This window comes from Apostichopus japonicus, chromosome 11 (assembly GCF_037975245.1).
Source record: "Apostichopus japonicus isolate 1M-3 chromosome 11, ASM3797524v1, whole genome shotgun sequence".
In the NCBI taxonomy this organism is placed as follows: Eukaryota; Metazoa; Echinodermata; class Holothuroidea; order Aspidochirotida; family Stichopodidae; genus Apostichopus; species Apostichopus japonicus.
Window position 1 is genome coordinate 2,663,589 of NC_092571.1, and position 18,365 is coordinate 2,681,953.

At 38.3% G+C, this 18,365-nt stretch overlaps 1 protein-coding gene across 38 annotated transcripts in view; it reads left to right on the top strand.

Moving 5' to 3' along the window:
* Positions 1 to 4,671: 4,671 nt before the first annotated feature.
* The window catches only part of LOC139976209 (uncharacterized), a 28,369-nt gene continuing 14,675 nt past the window's right edge, over positions 4,672 to 18,365 (top strand). For 4 of the 38 annotated variants that reach the window (XM_071984731.1, XM_071984744.1, XM_071984743.1 and 1 more), the window contains exons 1-19: positions 4,676 to 4,831; positions 5,666 to 5,733; positions 6,604 to 6,771; positions 7,135 to 7,228; positions 8,278 to 8,630; positions 10,087 to 10,158; positions 10,432 to 10,503; positions 10,844 to 10,915; positions 11,187 to 11,258; positions 11,533 to 11,604; positions 12,935 to 13,033; positions 14,017 to 14,199; positions 14,795 to 14,885; positions 15,249 to 15,439; positions 16,721 to 16,792; positions 17,117 to 17,188; positions 17,521 to 17,592; positions 17,925 to 17,996; positions 18,273 to 18,344. In XM_071984731.1, the coding sequence (XP_071840832.1) occupies positions 5,679 to 5,733; positions 6,604 to 6,771; positions 7,135 to 7,228; positions 8,278 to 8,630; positions 10,087 to 10,158; positions 10,432 to 10,503; positions 10,844 to 10,915; positions 11,187 to 11,258; positions 11,533 to 11,604; positions 12,935 to 13,033; positions 14,017 to 14,199; positions 14,795 to 14,885; positions 15,249 to 15,439; positions 16,721 to 16,792; positions 17,117 to 17,188; positions 17,521 to 17,592; positions 17,925 to 17,996; positions 18,273 to 18,344 (1,954 nt within the window). In that variant the 5' untranslated portion in view covers positions 4,676 to 4,831; positions 5,666 to 5,678. Of the gene's footprint in view, positions 4,832 to 5,665; positions 5,734 to 6,603; positions 6,772 to 7,134; positions 7,229 to 8,277; positions 8,631 to 10,086; positions 10,159 to 10,431; positions 10,504 to 10,843; positions 10,920 to 11,186; positions 11,259 to 11,532; positions 11,605 to 12,934; positions 13,034 to 14,016; positions 14,200 to 14,794; positions 14,886 to 15,248; positions 15,440 to 16,720; positions 16,793 to 17,116; positions 17,189 to 17,520; positions 17,593 to 17,924; positions 18,001 to 18,272; positions 18,345 to 18,365 lie in introns of all 38 variants that reach the window. The other 34 variants (XM_071984741.1, XM_071984750.1, XM_071984747.1 and 31 more) reach the window with 26 other exon arrangements.

Below are 18,365 nucleotides of genomic sequence, written 5' to 3' on the forward strand. Positions count from 1 at the left end.
TATTCACAAAAAAAATAAAAAATGTAAATGGTTAGCAAAACTAGTGTATGTGCTTAAAAAGCTACACAAGTGCCAGAATTTGGCATCTGAGCACCTCTAAAAACCGAAATATTCCTCAAAGGGGAGGGGGACACCCCTCCCCCTTAGACCCCTCCCCCAGGACGACGACCAGTCTACCCGGCACTCAGGAAATCCTGGGCATATCCCTGTATATATATATGTATTTGTATATATATTTGTATATATATTTGTCTATCTATTTGTCTATGTCTATCTATCTATCTACGGTATCTATCTATCTATCCGCCTATCTGTCTATCTGTCTATCTGTCTGTCTGTCAGTCAGTCTGTCTGTCTATCTGTCTGTCTATCTGTCTGTCTGTCTGTCTATATGTCTGTCTATCTATCTGTCTGTCTGTCTATCTGTCTCTCTGTCTGTCTATCTGTCTCTCTGCCTGTCTATATGTCTGTCTGTCTGTCTCGAATAACAACATGCTGTAAGTTACCGTTTAGGTAGAGATTAATAATTACTACTGTGTGTTCGCGAAAAGGGAACATGTGTTACATACATGAACAATGGTTACAGTACCAGCTATGAGCATCGGCTGACTCATAAATATCTATATGGACTCTAACCTGTATTTAGAGCCAAGACCAGCGGCAACGTTTCCCAGTCCGTTGCTTAATTTTGTTGTTTATGAAAACCGCAAAGTTTCAAAAGGATTCATCCCTTTTATCCCCATCATGGGCTCTATGGCTTGTCCCTGCACACCAAGCCGACATGGCTTCACGCTCCGCATTCTCACGGGCGCCCGTTTTCACAACCCACATGCAGTGTTCCCCTCCCCCGCAAATAAATAAACAAAAATGCTCTAATTAGGCTATGCCCTCAACTTCCAAATGCCTTGCGACGCTACTGCGCATGTCCATTAATAAAATAACGTCTTTCAATGGCCTTCTACTCTGTCAACATCATCTGTCACACAAATTCTAAAATGATATTTATAATATTGATCTTTTATCGGAAGCTTTTTGTGTTCTTTTGTCCGTCAAACCAGCACCATAACAATATGTTTTAATTTCATTTGTTTAAACAGAAACAAACACTTTCCATGGCTAGTCTAGAAAAATACTAAGGTTGGCGTCTGAAACTGCTAACTTCACACCCATTAATTAAAGCATATACAACAGTTGACAGCGCTGACAAAGCGTTGATATCGACAACAATACCAGAGGCTCAGGAACGGGGCCGGGAGTGGGGGGGGGGGTGTTCGGCGTAAAACTCGGAAAAGTGATGTCCTCCCTACCTGGCCAATAATTTGCCAATACAAAGCAACAAGAAGAAAGCAGATTCGTTTCAAATTTACAGAGTTATTCCTCTTTGTTTTCAACGCTGACCACACTGCATCTCTGTAAAGTTTCGACCCCTGGACCCTAAGGAGGGTTCTGATTTATATCTCAAAGAAGTTTTGGATTAATGCCCCATTCTTACTTGTAGAATTTTATGCTCGGAAATCGCTACGAGAAATAAATAAATATAATTCTGACGCTTCCAATCTGTACTCGGCGCTGTTCCTGATACTGAATGTGGCCCCCGAGCAGCTAATTGAACCCGGCCAATAACAGTGTACGCTCTACCAATCAGAGTTAGCATCATACCCGTCGGACTAAACAATTGTAAATAATGTACATTACTGCGTGCTCAGCACACGCGGATATACTCTGTATCACCCCTCCCCTTTGCTCGATCAGTCACTGCAGTCGGTCTCGAAATCAATATACATCCCTTCCTTTGCCCGTTGACCAATTTACGTATACGCGTCAGTACGTCTCTGTCTACTTCACTCTATCCCACTCCACCCCACTCGAACCAACATAGGCCTCACAATATTCTCATAACAGGCAGCAAGCCCATTGAGTGTCCTTCAAATTGAAAAGTATGAACACGCCAAAACAACATCGCGGCTCCACCATATTTAGTTTAAAATATTCCTTTCTTTATTAATCCTGGTATTTTTAGAAAGTTTAGCAATGGATTCTAACATTATGGCTACTAGATACGGTTTGTTTGCTTTGAAAATGGTAAGGCAAAGAAAACAAAGGGCAAATATAATTGCATCAGGATAGACTGACAGCCCTTAGGCATAACTTTTTTGCTAGCAAAGTTAGCTTTTCACTCGATTTGTTGCTTTTGTCGTTGCATGTTTTGGTAAGCAGTTGTGGATCAAACGCATTGAAAGGATATACTTCAAAAGCAATGGTTGAATACATGACGTTTATTATATATAATACATAGTATTGTAATATGGCAACATTTACTATGGTTTCTTTGGATGTCCCGTTCTATCCATGTTTCAAATGTCACTGTACTTAACATATGACGTCATAATGTTCGGAATAATGAAGGAGTGTCGCTTTGGAAAACTCTTGACAAATCTTTACTTATTGATGCAATGGTTATAAACTTAAACAGTTTTCAATGATTGCATAACTAATTGCAAAGATCGTCTACGCCCCCTACTCAATTGTACTCGGGGATGATGATTATGATAAACGTCCTAATTAAAGGAGTGAACATACACAATCCTACAAATAGGAAGTAGTGGGAAAATAAAACTCTTTGGTGAGATGTTTCAAGCACCTATTTACAATGTATTGATCGACTTGCATAAACATAATCATTAAATTTCAACTGACTAGATTAAACAGTAAAACAATTCGTTCTATGATGACAAAGGCTTTTTGTTATTTTATTGGCCCTCCAACCATTAATAGACAAGCGATCGAAGATACACACATCTGTTATGAAAGTTTGACGTAGCCCGGTATGAATATTTAACTCTCTCATCTATATTTTAAGTATCTGTCGTCATGGTATTGAAATGATCTTGAAAGTATGTTACAAAGCTGACAGTTGTTTAAATACATCATAGAATCAAACACATTTACAAATAAACGTTTATTCATTAATCACGATCCAGTAAAAATATTCTCTAATGTCTTCTAGACAATATCAAAACCTTAACAAGTTAATTTTGGATATCGTCATATATGATACGTTTGTGCATAAACTGGCGTTGGTTGGAATTTATTCACCGTCCAACCAGTTTCAGATATGCAACGTCTAATCTAAGATAGTTATATGAGAACAGTTTATTCTTTGTTAATGGTCAGTGTGGTGACTTCATTGTGTTTGCTGGTGTTGGTATTTCTATGCCGTTGGTGTCTCTGAAACGGACGTCAATGATGTCGTTGATCTCGTTTAGTTGGTGTCACTGGTGACGTCACTGGTGACGTTGATGTCTAAATTGACGATGATGTTCAAGTCGTTGTTGACGGTACGTTGGTGCTGATAGTGATCTCCATTTCGTTGTTGAGCTTGTTTCTGATATTGTTGGTTCTTTTCTGTGACGTTGGTGTCCTTGGTGGCGCTCATGTCAAAGGTGTCGTTGATATTGATGTGAAATTCTGTCATTGCTGACGTTGGTATCGTCAGTGGTGTTAATGTCAGAGGTGTGTTGGTCTTTGGTATTGATGATGTCTCTGGTGTTGTTAAATGCCATTGATTTCTTTAGCTTTCTCTGGCGTTGTGCGTGTTGTTGATTTCCTTGAAAGCTGTACTAGAGAAGGCGCATGTGGCGGTTTAACTGTGTACACATGGAACGGCATCATATTAAGAGACACGCTACCGGCGTGACTCTTATATATATCATATCCTTAGGGAACGTAATAATGTGGATCTAATTTTGCAGTAACATAAAGCATTAGATTATCCTAAGAAAACCCCTGCTAATCTGGTAGAGCGAAAGATTTTCTGTCAGATAGGGCAATGACGGGATAAGTTACACTTCAGAAAAACAATGCAAGGCAACGCAAGACAACGCAATACAATGCAATGCAGCGTAATAAAAATTGCAATGCTTTTCAACGAAACAAATATCACCTACACATTAACACACAACACGGCGCAATATATGCAGGGCAGTGTGGTGCAGTAGAATGCAAAACACAACAATGATTTTCAACATTATTTAGGTACACTTTACCAATGCAATGTAATGCAACGCAATTAACTAACAATGCAATCATGCAATGCAACGCAACGAAATTAAAAAAAGATATATAGCAAATTTAGTACGGTCCAATACGGTACAAAACAGTGCAGTATGGTGCTTTAGAATGCATTAGACTTTTAAAATGATTAAATTATCAACCAAAATTTACTTGAAGGTTCTTACACGAAAGTTTAGTTGTCATCCTATTTGTGATGCTAGTAGGATTTTAGAAACAATAAAGAAAAATTAAATAGCTGTAAAACACCTTCTTGTGTTAATCTGGTAGCACAATGATTACAGAAGAGTAGGAGATCACTTTATCTAGAATATTGTTATCACATATCCATATACATGGAACACAGCTCATGGACATACACCTTGTCATTTGTCATTGTAATTTCTAATGTTACACCTTATTCAATTTCAAATATAGACATGTGAAATGTAAATTGAAAGAAAAACGAACGAAGGAGAATACATCACAACACTGTGAATGTTCACACAACTGCACCTACCCGCAAAAAAAACAAAACAAAATTAAAACTTCCTAGGCCATTGTCAAATTAGAAGAGTGGAAGATAACACCCACAACAGATGGGAACCCTGAATCGTGTATAAAACTGGTGAGACGTGTGGAAATTATGGAACACTTTCCGTAAACCGTTGTCAAGTCAACACAGCTAACTCCAAACCAGACTTTTGCCTCCACCAGAGAAGATCTTTACAAAAACAGAAAAAAAGCACATCTTTACAGTCTGCTAACGGAACGAGTTGGAGTAAGTTACTTCTTTTTTATTCTTTACATTCGGTTTCACCCTTTAGAAGAGTAAAACTCGTCTCTTTTTAATCAAATTGAAGAGAACGCTTCATTTTTGGTAAATCTAGTTAGAAACAATTAAGACGGCGATGTGGTGATCGTAAAGATAAATTCACAGTTATCTGCCCGTGTATTACCTTTTATTGTAAACTTGCCTGTTAACGACGTCGGCCAATTCTTTAACAGTATTAAGAGTGGAATAGCATTGTCCTTTTCGATAGTGAAATCCCATAATTCTGTAGCTCAACAGCTTGATTGATCAGCTTTAATTTTCAATTAAAAAATATTGACATATCTATCGAAAATGTTCATGTTTTGTAAAGTTGTATTATTGGAGCTTTGCATGTAATTATAAGTCATTCAACCGTGTTTGGACGACCACCTGTTGAAATAAATTGTATTTAAAATTTGCTTATCAAGCCTTGTTTATTGGTGAAAATATGTACTAGCCAGAAAAAATTAAATTTATCTATTTATGAAAGAAAACTGAGCATTCTGTAAGAACTAGGAAATAATTGATTGACTCTTTTTTTCCTAAAATATCTGCATTCCTCTGCATCAAATATAAGAAGCATTTGTTTTGCTTTCTATGCAACGATTTCCCTCTATTTCTCCTCAATCCACTAAGTTATTGTTCTCAGTTTGGAGGGGAAAAAAGGAGGTGGAGAATATCTTACTTATATCCTACACAAATGAAAATGTAAGGAAATAATCAGCAACGTTGCACATCATAACGAAATAAAGGGTTATACCAGTGGTAAAGTATGTAATATTATCATTCTTCATTTTACAGGTACGACAGCATCATGATGCGCTTGCTACTTCTCCTCGCTTTAGCCGGGTTAGCTTACACAAATAGAGGTAAATACAAATCTCATTTTTCAAAGGTGCAAAAGCATCCACTTTGGCCTGACAACAAGAAATGTTTTTATTCTTGGTAATATCTCTTTTTTACATTCCGTGAACTAAGATATTCACACCGAAACTGTGCGACCATTGATGTTGTATTTGAGTTGAAAATTGATCTTACTCATTGCTAAATAGAGAAAACAAATTTTGATCGTCTATCGCTAACACCTTATTGAGCTTTAATGGATCTTTGACGTTAGTTTGAGCAATTTCTACGTAAGGCATCTATATAGAGGGTGACATACAAGGACAAATCTTTGAAAACACTATATTATATAAGAAATTAGGAAAGGATGTATGATATAGAAAGTGCATCTCCGTGAACTAAAGAACATATTTCGTTTGCATATATTCTTCATAATGTTCTGCACCTTTTTTTTGGTATAAACTGTACTTTCGTGTCCTATTTAAAAGCACTTCCACATACACTATGAGCAGTATGAATATCATGTTTTCATAAGGTAGAGCTAGAAATTGTGATAACTGTCAATACAAGTGCTTCAGAGCATGCATGGAATGGAGAGTACAGAATATAATTACTTTGTTAGTTGCGTTAAAGAAATGTCTCAAAAAGTGGCTGCGCAAAGCACAAACATAATGCATATTCAGTACAAGCCTCAGATACTGATACGACAAGATACGTTTATGCAACGATAAAGCGTATAAAGAAACGTTATGAAGTTTGTTAAGCATCTTGCACTCATATGGTTCTGGGATGGAAAAAATACGTGTTGACATAGAACACGACATCTTTGTGACACGTGATGATCTTAAGTAGAGTTTTCATTTCTCATCCAACATTTTGTTTGTGTTTTAATTTAGTTTCAGAACCCAGAACGTACTCAATTACAACCCCAAATGAGTACTATTGGTTTCCAACGGCGTTACCGTCTAGACCATGTACCATCCATTTCCAGATCAAAGCCAGTCGTGATGCGGTCATTTCGTTTTCTCCAGAAAAACAAATTGTGCAAGACATCTACGAAATTGGTAAGTTCGGCGTTGACCTAATTTTATTATTTCTAGTTTGCTTACGTCTGATTCTAGGCAGGGCTGTCATAATGCCGATTAACAAATAATCTCCAAAACTGGAACTCTGGATATTGCTACTGTTTTTAAGAGAACTTGGATAAGATGTGTAAGTTCCAAATACTAAGTAATGAAGTACTCAAAATTTGAGTTTACTGTGTCGATATTTTGTAACATAGTTTAAAACGAAATTCATCTATCCATGTACGTCGAAAACATTTTCATTTGACTTAACACCACCGTAAAACCAAAAGAAGCTGCTCCATCTTTGCTGCCTTTATGATTCTAAGCTTATTTTGGTGGTAATTTGATAATTAAATCTAGTTATCGGAGCCGAAGGAAACTTGTTCCTCTGCATCAGGAGAGGCAATGGTGAAGCTCCTATCTTGGACCAGTTGGCTTTCGACATTTTGACTGGGTGAGTTCATTCATCGCCCGATTTAATTCTTGCATGACCGATCACTTGACGTGGTGACACAGAAGATTACAAATTTTAGTAACAAATTAATCTTCATCTCCTTCAAGAACATCGCATGGACGGTTATTGGCTTCAGTAGAGTTGTTCCATATTGTCATGATTGATTTATAGATTGGTTAAGTTCTCACTCACAACTTTGTACGCCACCCTCATAAGTTGCTCAATAGCACTTATATGTAGTTGAGTATCGTGAAGCAACAAACATGACATTTGATGAAGTCTATAATTAACAGATTACAGTCACTCAATCAGTCAATCAATAATTCAATTATTCATTCCATCAATCAACATTTAATAAATCAAACAATCAGTCATTTAATGAACGGTGGTTATTTTAATGCAGAAGCAGTTGTTGACGTCGTTGTTAATATCATGAACCTAAGACTAAACACTAAATTGTAACAAAGAAAATGTATCGAAATTTGTCAAACTGTGCCTATGGGAATGTTTCGACATTTCGTTTAAATGGATAAAGTTGACTGCCGTAAGCTTCAAATTGCTGTCTACTACGCGTAAACGAAGCACCCATACAGGGTAGTATTTCAACTCATATCAGAAATTACAAGGAAACGATTCGTGGAAGTTCGTAAACGCATTCCACAATTCCCCAAAACTTCATAGAAACTCGACGATGCGCACAAACATGAAGTCTTGAAGTGAGAAATTTATGTGTATCGTGTTCTATACAAAATGATGCCTTATCTACCTGTTGCTATCGCCAAAACTGCAGCAACGTTCTTGTGGCTACTGAAGTGATAATATTATCCAATTTTGCAAGTTTTCGACAGAGGGTTGACGAATTTTTGACAAACGTATCACATGAGTTTAAACACTACTTTCAATGTGTGTTTCTAGTATGCGTAGTAGACAGCCGCTGGGTCCATTGACTTGCCATAAGTAACAGCATTTAAGCGTAGCCATAACATTTAGAACGGCAATACCGGTGCGAATTAAGAACAGGTTTGTACATCGTACCTTTCCACACTTAGAGAATGGCAAGACTTTTGGGTAGAGCTATGTAACGGAGTTGTAATTGTCGAAGGACTAGATGAGAACGCTGAAAGGGTACAACTGGCCAGATGGCAGGATGACGAACCATATACTGCTAACCAATGGTATGTCGGGTTAACTAGCATGGTAGAAGGAAGTGAATGGCGATTCGTTGATGCTGAATCATGCGGCATTGATGGCGAAGACAACGATATCGAGGAGAGAGAAGAGAGGGAGAGGGAAAATAATAATAGAAGAGACAGGCAAAGGGATGAGGCGACCAGACTACAAGACGAGAGAGAGCGAGAAGCCCGTGAGAGAAGACGTCGGCTAAGAGAAGAACGCCAGCGGAGTAAGTCAAATCATTTTCATAAATGATGCTACGTTTAGGGATACAAATTGAAAAAAATTAAGTTTAAAGTACAAGAATTGCCCAGCGAGTTAGTGATATTGTTATTTTTACTACATTACTAAATTTAACTGTAGTTTGGGGATTTACGGAGGGAGGGTTGCGGGGGAGGGGGGGGGTGGGGAGTGTCTCTGAGATCACGATAATTGTGAGTTTTGTGAAACTAACAAGGTTGGAAAAGAAAAGTTTATATCAATTACTTACGGATTTTCCGAGAGTGTCGACTTTTTCTTGTGGCATGGATTGCAGACATGTAAAGGTCGAGATATATGAAAATGTTAATGCATAAAGACACTGTCATGTAAAGAATTAAATTACCACTAAGCTTAATGAGTATAAAATAGAATTACAATTTACCTAAATGTAACTTTTCAGGATAGTATAACGACATGTGCACTAGGTATTCACTTCATATTTAACTATGATAGGTTCTTTTTATTAGAGAAAAACTTCAAACGATCGTCAGCGTGATAGCGATAACCAACCAACGTAAGTTGTCTTCATAACAGAATATCAAGTTGACAATGCATGGTTGTGGTTCGCCGTTTCACAACTACCAGATTGAATATAACATTTTACAGATACGCTCGAATGATGGAATCGCGAAATTGCAGTTATTTAGCGTGTCTATCCTTTAGAACAACAACTTGTATCCTTGCAGTTTAATAAAATAAAAGCTTGACTGGGTCAACTGTTATCACCTTGTTGAAGTCTAAGACTGAGTAATGTTGGTTTTTCTTGAAAACAAGTGAACTTTTTCATGTTTAAACATCTTCTCTCATGACCTGGGGTGTTAGCTCAGTGGTTGACGCCGGTGCCTTTCAATCATAAGGTCCTCGGTTCGAGTCACTCCCAAATTAATGTTTGTCGTTCAGTTACAGAATTGTTGATAATTAGCAATTCATAATCATGGACGTTAAATATTAATGTAAGAGACTGACTTCGGTCAGCTTGCGGCTTTGATAAGCCAATGAGGCTTCTTCGCGAGTTCCTGCTTGCAGGAGGATCTAATATACATACATTCATAAATCTGGAAAAAGAACGAGCCAATAATATCCTTTGAGTTGTTGGCGCAACCTGTGACGTAACATTGTCAGAACAACGAGTTAGTTGGTTCAGGAATTAGTGGCAAGATTTACTGTTTAACGTCTGTAATTTACCACACAATTATGGCAACACACATGTATGAAGTCATCACTGTTACCGTAGTCACACGCAGTCAGTGAAAACTGGTATCACACCAATAACATGGAAAGACTCATCGCACCCTTCATTGTGCTCCTGAAATGAGTGATCCTGAATGAGTAGATGTCTGGAGAGTCTCTAGTGATCTTTAAAGAGTGATCGATAAAATTGCAAAAGTGAAAGTAACTTTCAATCCGTTGAAATTTCTATATAGGCAGTGGATCTGGAAGTAGTTCGAATACCAGACCTGGATCAGGGTCTCGTAACTCAAATGGCCCAAGACGAGGTAGGTTGTCCTTTTAATAGCTAACTTGCAAAAGAAATTGGTAGCAGATACATAGTTGATGTTAGCCGTTTCACCATTATCATATTGAATTTGAAGCTCTAAATCTAGCTCTATTTGTTGCTAATGACTTAGGATGAGTGATGTTGGCTTCCCTTGTAAATAAGGTCATATTTCATGAGCCGACGTCTGGAGACCCTCCAGTGATATTTAAATAGTGGTCGATAAAACTGCCTAACTTTAGGTAACTTTCAACCCTTTTAACTTTTCATATAGGCAGTGGATCTGGAAGTAGCTCGAATACCGGACCTAGATCAGGGACTAGTGACTCAAATGGGCCAAGACGAGGTAGGTTGTCCTTATAATAGCATACCCTTGCAAAAGAATTATTGGAAGCAGATACATGGTTGATGTTAGCAGTTTTACCATTATCTTATTGGATGTGAAGCTTTAAATCTATCTGCATTGGTTGCTAATGACTTAGGATGAGTGTTGTTGGTTTCCCTTGTAAATAAGGGCATATTTCCACCAGCCGACGTCTGGAGACCCTCTAGTGATCTTCAAATAGTGATCAATAAAACTGCCTAACTTGGAAGTTATTTTCAACCCGTTTAATTTTTTTTTAAATGGTGTTCCTTACAACTGCCTCGATTATAGTAACTTTCAACCCGTTTAACGTTTCATATAGGCAGTGGATCTGGAAGTAGTTCGAATACCGGACCTAGATCAAGGACTAGTAACTCAAATGGGCCAAGACGAGGTAGGTTTTCTATAATAGCATACACTGGAAAATAATTTTTAGCAGATACATAGTTGATGTGAGCCGTTTAACCAAGATCAGATTGAATATTAAGCTATAAATCTAGCTCTATTTGTTGCTAATGACTTAGGATGAGTGATGTTGGCTTCCCTTGTAAATAAGGTCATATTTCATGAGCCGACGTCTGGAGACCCGCCAGTTATCTTTAAATAGTGATCAATAAAACTACCTAACTTTAAGTAACTTTCAATCCGTTTAACTTTTCATATAGGCAGTGGATCTGGAAGTAGCTCGAATACCGGACCTAGATCAGGAACTAGTGTCTCAAATGGGCCAAGACGAGGTAACTTGTCCTTATAATAGCATACCCTTGCAAAAGAATTGGTAGCAGATACATGGTTGATGTTAGCCGTTTTACCTTTATCTTATTGGATGTGAAGCTCTAAATCTAGCTCTATTTGTTGCTAATGACTTAAGATGAGTGTTGATTGTTTCCCTCGTAAATAAGGTCATATTTTTACCAGCCGACGTCTGGAGACCCTCTAGTGGTCTTTAAACAATGATCGTTAAAATTGCCTAAGTGAAAGTAATTTCAATTCGGTTAAATTTCCACATAGGTAGTGGATCTGGAAGTAGCTCGAATACCGGACGTGGATCAGGGACTAGGAACTCAAATGGGCCAAGACGAGGTAGGTTGTTCTTATAATAGCATACCCTGTCAAAGAATTTGGTAGCAGATACATGGTTGATGTTAGCCGTTTCACCATTATCAGATTGAAGGCGAAACTCTAAATCTAGCTTCATCTGTTTCGAATGACTTAGGATGAGTAAATAAGGAAATGTTTCAACCGGTCTCTAGTTCATGGGTTGATGCCCGGCACCGATACCTTCTCAGGTCCCAGCTTCGGCCTCGATGGGAAGCACAGGTCACAATATAGTGACTTCGGTTCCAACGGTCCAAACAGAAGTTTTCGGAGGGAACCAACTATGATTTTAAAACAGTAGACCATCGATAGATGTATAGACCGACGTATTAAGTACTTCTGGTCCCATGTATACGATGAGGATACTACAGAGTAGGTAGAATGAATTGGCCCGAATTGGCATTCGAAATTATTCTGAAACGCCCTGGGTTCCATGAAACTGGCCGGGATCGAATACGAGAGAACATCCAAGCAAAGGTCGGCGAATGAGTGTCCGAGGGGGCATATGGAAACGTTGTTTCAATTATTATGTCGTACTTTTAGGTGGCCCTTAAGTTGAAAGGCTCAATGTGTGAATTTAATGACAGGAAATAGGCCAAAGTGTATACTCATTCATTGGGGAAAAGGCGTATGTCCGGAAGCGTTAGTGCTGGGCGCGGTCTCGGAGGGATACTTGTTAAAGTTCACCTCATTATTGGCGCGATCAGGATATAGGTGACTACTCTTCCACTCGTCGCTTTTTCGACTCCAAAGAAAGTCTTTGGAGTAGCGGTGGCATTATCTTATACATCTCCAACACTGGTCATCCTAGAACATTTAATTTGGGTCTCTGCAAGTAGCGAAATATCATCAGTTGAAGTATATCGGCGTTACCCCCATTTATGAACCATTGATAGTATTACCGATGCTCAACAATCTCGAAAGATAAGGAGCACACTGGAACGCACTTCAAAGAATCATTTCTCCGACGCGGGGAAATTTTTAAGGCATCTTGGCGTAATCGCCAGTTCAGTGAAAGTGATCCCACAGTGCAGAAATGACATCAAACCGTTATAGATGCCTCTCCTGTAATATTAAAATCCAGAAAATATAAGTCTACATCTGTTGATGCATCTAAAAACGTTGGACATTTATTGACACCTTCTAACCCTACACAGTTCAACCAATCCAAATTTAGAATTGAAAACAATAACCGTATTCTAAATCCCGTCTCGTGGCACTAATATGGAGATATCTCATAACAAGATATTTCTATATTCTATAATAATTCGACCAAGAATTGATTACTTTCTACTGGTTTTCTTTGCATATACAGGCAGTGGATCTGTAGACAGTTCAAATAGCCGACGACGTGGATCAGGTACAAGTAGATCAAATGATCGTGCAAGAAATGCCCAACCCGCGCCAAGACCAGGTAAGATTCCTTATTCTTAACACACACTCAACAGAAGTCTGCCTTCAATAAAACCATCGTTACATTCTCACATAACATATAGGTTAAGCTGAGTAAATTTGTTATGAACTGGTTCAAATGCTAGAATGAGTCTCGTTACCTTGTCTTGCAAACTGTGGACTTTTTCGAAGTTGCAGACATCTTTCATGATCAGGAACGAAAGAGGGCTGCAATATGCCTTTTAAGCATGTGGTTAGAAAATATAGACCTACTGAGTTTACCGTTAGAACACGTTGTTGCCTAGCACTTACTGTAGAATTATCAGTTAAACAAACTCACTGAATATAAAAACCTAATTAAATGGCGGCTTTGTGATATATGTTATTCTTGAATTGGATACGCTAAGGAGCACCCCAGAACAGACTTTTGGTACTAGTACAACAGACTGAGCAAAAGAATGTGCGACGCTCAGTCTGACAGTATGAGAATAAGTACAAGGCTCGAACCGTGAGTGTGAGTAACAACGAGTACACAGAGGACGAGTATGAGTACATACAACTATGCTCAAATCAGAGTATGGGTATGAACTTACCACAAGACTGCTCCGAATCATGATGCGATTTATTTCGCTCTTCTCTTACTTTTCTTTTACGTTCCTTACCCACCCCCCCCCCTCCCTCGTTAGTTTTCTCGTTCTGTCTGACTTTGATATCTCACTGGCGGAGTGTATAGCCTAGTGGTTAACGCCGGCGTCTCCCAGTCATGAGATCCCCGGTTCGATTCCCCGCCGACAGCAATGTGTGTCGTCTGGCAAGGGTGTTGTTCAATAACAACTTCCTGACATGGACGTTAAATGGATGTGTGCCGAGAGATTGGCTTCGGTCAGCTTGCGAGTCTACAAGCCTCCATGGCTTCTTTCGCGAGTTCCTGCTTCCGGGAAGATCACATATACATACATACATACACTGAATTGTCTTTGAATAATATCAATTTACACTTTTCAGATAATGGCGACAAAATTGAAAAGGACATACAGGGAAATTTCCCAGCCGAGTGGACATTTATCGAGTGGAAGCTTCGTAATCCCAGCGGTTTCAAAATTCCGTTTTGGTTGAAGGCTGAAGGTGACGCATACATTCGACTTTCTGCTACCAATGCCGACAGCGCAACAAATTTCTACACAATAAGTAAGTATTAATCCGGTGAAGGATTTAGGGAAATTAGCAGCAAGCATATAAGGCGCTCCTCCGTCACCAATTATTTATTGATGCTTTTTTTCCACGCAAAGTGTGGATTGAGCCTGAGAGGATTCAACACCGTTTGTCGAGCTAAAAGTAAAAAAACAACTCCCTCCATACAGTTACAACTCCGTTACACGGCGTTATCGCACGCTCCGATCACATGAAAGCAGTATACTATTACTTACGACAATTCGTTTCAAAAATCTGTCTTTCAGCATATCAATAATGATCGAGCATATATAGGTTAGTTTACAGAGATTTCGAACAACTTCTTGAAGGGACCTTTGCTTTTGTGTAGCAGGGTAAGATGATTTGGAAGATTTTTGAAATGAATTTAACAAAAAAGTTGTAATGATACTCGTTGATGAAGTAAACATCGCTCTTTCAATGATTACAAGCTCATATAATGACAAATTGAACGAAAGAATAAAATTTGTTTTGAAAATCTTCCAATTAGCTTGGTTTTAATCAAATTAAATTCTGAAATACTATACCCAAATTCATATATACGCTTTCTTCCTTGATTTATTTACACTATTAGTGATTGGTTTCCGAAGTAACAGGAACGTGTGTATCATGCGCTCCGGCAGGAACGTTGTGGATGAACCTATTCGAGGCGTGCTTGACAGAGAGTAAGTTAAAATGTTGTTTAACTTTAGTATGGGATAATGTTTAAAGGGATATTCCGGTGGCAGACACTTTAAACGTAAAAGGAAAATATTGTTAGTTAAAAACCCCATCTCAGTACCTTGATCCTAAATCAAGATATCGTTAATTGAGAGTATCACTCAATGTAACCCTAGTTATTTCCTGGAGTAGAACACTGTAGATAATGGAAACAAATGATATTCCTGATTTATGTAATTTATTTTTTTGGAGAACTTCCTAGTAATGATTCCATTGCCGTTGAGCAGAAACGCTCTGCATTGTCTGAAATGCCGCAACTCCATATATGACCTCAAATATGTATTCCCCCCCCCTTGTTTTTTAAACAGTGATTTCGTTTATTTCGAACTCGAGTGGGATGGCAGAACTATCAAACTATGGAAGGAAGGACAATTACTCGTCGAATACACGGATCGTGATCCATATAGCGGACTGGATTGGATAGGCTTTACAAGTTACGACTCAGTCAACCCATCCAATCGAATTCCAAGCAGGTGGAAATTTGAGAGAAACTCCTTCGGTAATGCATCATCATATGCTATTAAATCTATACACACGTCCACAATAATATCACGAAATTAGACCGCTTAAATTAGATTGTCAAAATATTATTAATACTAACCTCTAAATATGAAAAGGTCAACCATGTTAAAACTTTAAAATATCCTGCCTGTCACAATTATGTTACCATGTGTTTCTCTTTGTCCCCTTTATGCGAGATCAGATTCTCCAATGGTTGTCTATAGAGCTGCAGTAATATAATGTCAAACTTTGGCGAAATCCGGTGTTCTCATCAATGACGATAAACTGTCACAAACAGATGGGCATTTAACCCACTCCCACTCTCCCTCTTGAACTGATTTTCCGAAGTGTATTTTAAGAAGAATGTTGTATTTTTCGACACGTGATATTTGAGTCAGAGCCGTCGTCGGGAAACATTGCAGTATGTCGGATAAGTCATTTGTCGAGAAAAATTCTACCAGGGTGCCGGGCACATAAGGTTGTGTCGCGGCGATCATCCATCTGCACGGTTCGTTGGGCCAATCATAGCTTGTTATTTTTTAAGAACCTTAGTATCACCCATGCAGTCATGGTGACTCCACTGTACACCACGCAACTGGAAGCATGATCTGTCACCTTAGCCCATCAAGATTTAAATGTCATTAGGCTAAATTTTCCTAAATTTGTGACACTACCAATATTTTGTCATATGGTTAAGAAGCAACCACGGCTAACTATTTCGGAGCAACCAACCGGTCTAACAACATTATTTCAATGCTTAGTTACAAGATTATGCTATTACGCGTGCCTATAACGTTTGGTCCAGGTCCCTCTAAGTTGAAACTTAAAAGTCGTGTATTTGTCTTTACTTTTCATCGTCCCAAGAAAAGTGAAACATTGTGAGTAACGAGAGTATTGCTAATTGGAGAAGAAGAAGAACATTGTGTAAACCCAGTTGAACCTAGCTCATACAAAGCATATTCCTGTTGGAACCCAGTAAGACCCAGTTAAACACAGTTAAAAACAAGTTATACATAGTAGGCCCTATTAGAACCTAGTTGATTTTTTAACTGGGTTCTACTGGAATTTCTACCAGGGATGATGAGTGTTGTTGGTTTCCCTCGTAAATAAGGTCATATTTTCATGAGCCGACGTCTGGAGACCCTCCATTGATCTTTAAATAGAGATCCATAAAACTGCGTAACTTAAAGTTACTTTCAACCCGCTTAACTTTTTAAATAGTGTTCTTTAAAACTGCCTAAATTAAAGTAACTTTCAACCCGTTTAACGTTTCATACAGGCAGTGGATCTGGAAGTAGTTCGAATACCGGACCTAGATCAGGGACTAGTAACTCAAATGGGCCAAGACGAGGTAACTTTTCCTTATAATAGCATACAATGGAAAATAATTTGTAGCAGATACATGGTTGATGTGAGCCGTTTCACCATTATCAGATTGAATGTGAAACATATAGCTCCATTTGTTGCTAATGAATTAGGATAAGTGTTGGTGGTTTCCCTCGTAAATAAGGGCATATTGTCATTAGCCGAGGTCTGGAGACCCTTTAGTGATCTTTAAATAGTGATCAAAAAAACTGCGTAGTTTGAAGTTACTTTCAACCCGTTTAAATTAAATAGTGTTCCTTACAACTGCCTAGATTAAAGTAACTTTCAATCCATTTAAATTTCCATATAGGCAGTGGATCTGGAAGTAATTCGAATACCGGACCTGGATCAGGGACTAGTAACTCAAATGGGCCAAGACGAGGTAGGTTGTCCTTATAGTAACATACCCTGCAAAAGAAATTGGTAGCAGATACATGGTTGATGTTAGCTGTTTCACCATTATCAGATTGAATTTGAAGCTCTAAATTTAGCTCTATTTGTTGCTAATGACTTAGGATGAGTGTTGTTGGTTTCCCTTGTAAATAATGGCATATTTCATGAGCCGACGTCTGGAGACCCTCTATTGATCTTTAAATAGTGATAGATAAAACTACCTAACTTAAAGTTACTTTCAACCCGTTTAACTTTTTAAATAGTGTTCTTTAATACTGCCTTAATAAAAGTAACTTTCAATCCGTTTAACTGTTCATATAGGCAGTGGATCTGGAAGTAGCTCGAATACCGGACCTAGATCAGGGTCTCGTAACTCAAATGGGCCAAGACGAGGTAGGTTGTCCTTATAGTAACATACCCTGCAAAAGAAATTGGTAGCAGATACATGGTTGATGTTAGCCGTTTCACCATTATCAGATTGAATTTGAAGCTCTAAATTTAGCTCTATTTGTTGCTAATGACTTAGGATGAGTGTTGTTGGTTTCCCTTGTAAATAATGGCATATTTCATGAGCCGACGTCTGGAGACCCTCTATTGATCTTTAAATAGTGATAGATAAAACTACCTAACTTAAAGTTACTTTCAACCCGTTTAACTTTTTAAATAGTGTTCTTTAATACTGCCTTAATAAAAGTAACTTTCAATCCGTTTAACTGTTCATATAGGCAGTGGATCTGGAAGTAGCTCGAATACCGGACCTAGATCAGGGTCTCGTAACTCAAATGGGCCAAGACGAGGTAGGTTTTCCTTATAATAGCATACCCTCAAGCAAAAGGATTTGTAGCAGATACATGGTTGATGTTAGCCGTTTCACCATTATCAGATTGAATGTGAAGCTCTAAATCTAGCTCTATTTGTTGCTTATGACTTAGGATGAGTGTTGTTGGTTTCCTTGTAAATAAGGGCATTATTTCACCAGCCGACGTCTGAAGACCCTCTAGTGATCTTTAAATAGTGATCAATAAAACTGCCTAACTTTAAGTAACTTTCAATCCGTTTAACTTTTCATACAGGCAGTGGATCTGGAAGTAGCTCGAATACCGGACCTAGATCAGGAACTAGTGTCTCAAATGGGCCAAGACGAGGTAACTTGTCCTTATAATAGA